The sequence below is a fragment of the Sparus aurata genome, chromosome 11 (assembly GCF_900880675.1).
Source record: "Sparus aurata chromosome 11, fSpaAur1.1, whole genome shotgun sequence".
Lineage (NCBI taxonomy): Eukaryota > Metazoa > Chordata > Actinopteri > Spariformes > Sparidae > Sparus > Sparus aurata.
Genome location: NC_044197.1, coordinates 770,778 through 775,777, shown reverse-complemented (window position 1 = coordinate 775,777; position 5,000 = coordinate 770,778). Strand labels below are relative to the sequence as shown.

The following is a 5,000-nucleotide window of genomic DNA, read 5'->3' as shown; positions in this document are numbered from 1 at the left end:
TGAATTTTTAAACTTCAACCATAAAAACAAGTGAAATGAGTGACGTGTGGTCAGTGGAGGATCAGCAGAAACTTCCTCTGAGCAGCTTTTCTTTCTCACTTCCTTCAGTTTGATGTTTCACGTGTTCAGTCAGAGAGGTTTCATCTCCTCTGGCTCTTCAACAAAAGCTCTGATTCCAGTGTGAGGAGAACTCAGTGTTTCATCTGTGACTCCACAACAACACCTGTAGTATTTTATCATTCAGGACGTCTCACCTTCTGAAACAAGTTAATCAACTTCCACCTTAAACACTGAACTCACAGCGACTCCATCAGGTGAGTGAACATGGAGAGGATGCTCTCGTGCTCCATCAGGACTAAACCGTCATTTCAGCATCTTTTATTTAAAACGGTAATAGTCTGTAAAGGTGTTGGTCCTGCAGACGTTCCTGCAGCTGCTCCCTCAGGACAGACTTCTCCTCCCGGTACATCAGGATGTTGTTGTGTGTAATGAAGCGTAAAGCCTCTGTTAGCTGAATATTTAACAACCTCTCTCTGACAGATGGAGATGGACGAGTGTTTCAGTCAGAAGTGAGACTCCATCACTCTGACTGATGGGCTGTTTAGTGTCCAGGCGTCAGGATGAAGGCTAATAAGACGCCCACGTGTCGACATGTGATATAAATCACTGCACAACAAGTCATCACATCTGTTTCTGAGCTGTAAACATCTCGCTGGTGTCAAATCAACACAACATATAATCGTTAGAGGACTCGTCTGCTGCGATTAGCGTCGTCATCTACACGTTAACGTTAATACTGCCGGCTCACAACCAGCCGGGAGCCCCACAACATCCTCTCTGACCACCGGACGATATGGACAGAAGTTCAGTTTTAAACATGTAAAAACTGAACACACGTCTGTTCTGTGTTACAGAGACGTCGGCTGAAGTTAGCATGCTAACAGCTAGCCTCCTCAGTCTGACAGCCTGCAGCTTCACTTCACTACTGAGTCTGATAATCAACAACATGAACTCATAAATGTGAAGAAAGGAAATATTTAGACTCCTATTTTCTTCATAAACAGAAAAATCCAACCGTCCACCGTCTGAACTCACGTTTGTGTCTCTGACTGAACTCAGATCAGTTTAATCTGCAAACTGAGTCAGAGTCACCAGAACAGTTCTGTTTGTCTCCACAGTCTCCTCTGGTTCGGTCCTGTCCTGCCTGCACAGAGTCCAACATGGTGGACTTTATACTGAGCTCAAAGGAAGAAAACACTCCTAAGTTCTCCATTTTCCTCTCAGTGCAATGCATGATGGTAAATATTTCTTGGTCAGTGACCGTCGGCTGTACACTACTTTTCCCTGATGCATTGTGGGATACTTTGAGTCGCTGTATAGGGTTTAATAACTCCCACTAGACGTTGGGACTGCGCTACAAAATGGCGTCGTCACCCTGCAGCGCTCAGATGTTGCTGACATCACAGGATCATTTATTCTGGCCTGTGATCAATAAGAAGCACATCAGCTGGTCAGACTGATCCTGGTTTTCCTGGTTTTGCTGGTTTTGCTGGTTTTGCTGGTTCTGTGTAGATGTGATGTGAAGGAGGATCAGCTGCTTCGTCTCTGAGAGCTTCAACTCTGTTTAGTGTTTATTGATTTTTTCCTCAGCATGAATACTTTGAACCTGATGGGTCTTCAGTTCAGATCAATACTCTTCTTCTTCTTCTTCTTCTTCTTCTTCTTCTTCACCTGTTTGCATCTCTCACCTCCAGCTGCTCCTGAACTCACAGCACATAAATGTCTGCTGAGCTGAACCGACCGAGCCGGATCAGGATCCTGTCGTCCGGCGTGTGACCCGGTCATGCTGTGGATCTGAACACAGATGATGAGATTGTTCCCATGGTTCCCTGTGTGTCGGATCTCCACACTGTGTTTTCTCTGGTTCTGATGATGTGGAGGTGATTTTCTTCCTCCCGGCTGCTCTGATTGAATCGGGTCGGCGTGTCGGGCCAGGAGGACACAGCCGCTCTCGCTGTTCAGCCAGGTGACAAAATCTCGTTAAAGTCGTGTCCACGGGCCGCCGCTGAATGATTTATCCCTGGATAAAGGTCGCCACGGCAATGAGCAATGGGATGTCAACAGGGCGGAAGCCTCGCAGCGCATCGCCATGGCAACAGGCCCAGTCGGACCGCCGTGCTGTCTGTCCCTCGGTACATCTGACTCACTGTGGAACTACACTGATGTCACACAACTAATCAATACATCAACTACAACATAAACACAGAATTCAGTTTCGGGTCACAGCAGAACTTCTTCCTCTCAGCTCTGTGTCGGATCAGACCTCCAGGTGACTGTTAGTCCAGAACAACACATGAAGCTCACCTCCGGGTTCTAACTCACCTGTCACTGCTGATGTCACTGCTGATGTCACTGCTGATGTCACTGCTGATGTCACTGTGTGACGGGCGTGAAGGACGTTAACGTCCTCGCTGTCTGCTGGAGGTCAGAGGTCATTCTCAGCTTTACATCACGAGCGTGAACTGAACGAGACGTCCAGAGGTGTCGACCCGGAACCGACCCGTCACTGTGAAACACACACAGAAGATAAAGCAGCGACGGATCTTCACGTGTTGATTATATTTCATGGCATCAGTAGAAACCAGAGAAACACTGACGGTGTTTCTGGTCCAGACACATGTTTGTTGTTACTTTAATCTCTTCTGTCTGCTGAAAGAAAGAAATCCTCATTAACAGCCCGTCATCACAGCGTCACACTGATCACACACACATGAAACACACAACCTGTTAGCTTCCCTCTGACTGTTAGCCTGCTCATGAGCTCACCGGCTGGTTCTGTCTGTTTACACTTTGTATAGTGAAGAAGCTGTTTATACGGAGAGAAGTCACGAGACCTCAACCTGCTTCTGCTGTCAGAAAGATGCTTTTTTAATCCAGAACTTTGTGTTCTAACAAACAAAGATGAAGATTTAAGGACGGTGATTCAGCGTGCAGACACAAACGTTTAGTTTTTTATTCTCATCATTGAGTTTGAGTGAGCGACTTCTATGATGCAGCGCCACCATGTTTTCATGGTGATGGGAAGAACTGCAGGCTAACAGGTCAGCTGATCCGTTCACTGACCAAACATCATTTACACATGAGCCAGAATGATAAAGATGCATGAAAATTTAAATTACGTTATATAAAATATTAAGCAGTGAGGGGAGCCCAGCTGCAGCTCGCACCGGGAGGACGACGTCTTTAATATATAAGAGGAAGAAAATCAGACGAAGCAAACATCCGTTCAGTTCTTACACAGACTGAAGAACTGCAGCAGTGATGTTGGCGTCTGATGACTGATCTGAGATCAGATAAACATCATCAGTGAATGTTAATCACAGGATGTTGTTGTCTCTGTGCACTGATGAAGCGTTCAGCTGATTCACCTGCTCAGGTGTGACGGGCCGACTGTCAGTGAAGCAGGAAGTGAAACACTGACCCATAAATCCTGTTTCCCATCAGCCTCACCTTCACCAAGGAGACATTAACGGTAATGGGGAACGGGTCAATAACCGGGCGAAGACAATCACTGGTAATGGAGGAGGGACAAGGACAGACGGAGGAGAGCGGAGGGCAGATGAAGACGGTTGGACTTTAAAGACTGTTAGTCCTCGTCCGTCTGTGACGACAGGCGCTCTAATGAAACACACAGCCCAGTTGCTTTATGGGAAATGTAGCGTCCGTTGCTGGATGAGCTAACAGAGACCAGCGTGAAACCAGCAGACGTTTGTGACCGCACCTCGGACATTTTCCAGATGTGTTTGTGGAGAGAAGCAGATGTTTTGTCATCACAGCAACAGTGATGTCACAACAGAACATTCACATTCATTTAATTTAATAAATAAAGGCAGTTTTATTTCTGTATATACGATTAAAGTTTAAATGAACGCCTCACAATCACAAAGATTGAAACTCATAATTCAAAGCAGCAAGAAGTCGAGTACGAACGAGAGACGAGAGAAAAACACAAACAAGAAAATAAAAAGATGATCAACCACAAACCAACATTTATCTCACCGTCAGGATTTAATCATCAGGTCTGTTGATAAAATGATCGTGTTGTTTTAAAGTCGCTTCTACCAGAAATCTTGAATCTGTCTTTACGCCTCAAACAGTCAGCAAATCAGAAAATTAAATTACAATAAAGAAGTTAGGAGCGACGTTACAACAGACATATTTCTATTTTTCACACAACAGCTTTCATGTAACGACATGAAACAGAACACGACTATAAAAAGAGATTTGGACTTTTTCTTCAGTTTGCAGTTTGCTAACATGAAGAATTATTAGATAATATTCAGTTTTTAAAATGTTAACTTAATCTTGTTTGCAGTGTTTCTATTTGCACACATTTGCATTTGTAATAAAAAGTCAATAACGAAGTTAAATAAGAAAAAGATGATATTCAGTTTATTTAAAGTCGGTCTGTAGTTTCCTGAATATGTCAGATTTCTTCCTTCATGGTTCTTGATTATCTCGGAGAAATTAATGGAAATGTAGAAAAACACAATGTTAAAGAAAGAAAGAAAGAAATTCTGGATCCAAACCAGAACTTACCGAGGTCGGTTCTGGGCCGACACCCGTCCTCCATCCAAGTTTGTTGGAATTTCACTCAGTAGTTTTTGTCGGTTATTAAAGTTGTGATCAGGATTTAAATGTTTGTTTTTAGACGCTGACGTGTTTTCGGCCTGACTCTGATGTGATTCTCCATAAAGCAAATATAATGTGACATTACATAAACGGGTCGCAGTGTAGAACGACAGCAGAACCGCTGTGTGACACAAAGCATCAGAGACTCCGTCACTGAACGCTCATCTTCTTCTTCATCTTTAATTTCAGCCTTCAGTTTGTGTTTGAGAGCAGACGTGAAGTGAAGACGAGGAAATCATCATCTTATTATTGAAGCTTTAATAGAAGCTTCATCAGACGGAGGCAGGATATTATCTTCTGACAGAACA

At 44.0% G+C, this 5,000-nt stretch overlaps 1 protein-coding gene across 1 annotated transcript in view; it reads left to right on the top strand.

Annotated features, from left to right (window-relative positions):
* Window positions 1-5,000, top strand: part of patj (PATJ crumbs cell polarity complex component) — a 94,324-nt gene that overhangs the window by 80,985 nt on the left and 8,339 nt on the right. The window contains exon 32 of the mRNA XM_030433556.1: window positions 3,505-3,628. Coding sequence (XP_030289416.1) covers window positions 3,505-3,628 — 124 coding nt within the window. The remainder of the gene's footprint in view (window positions 1-3,504; window positions 3,629-5,000) is intronic.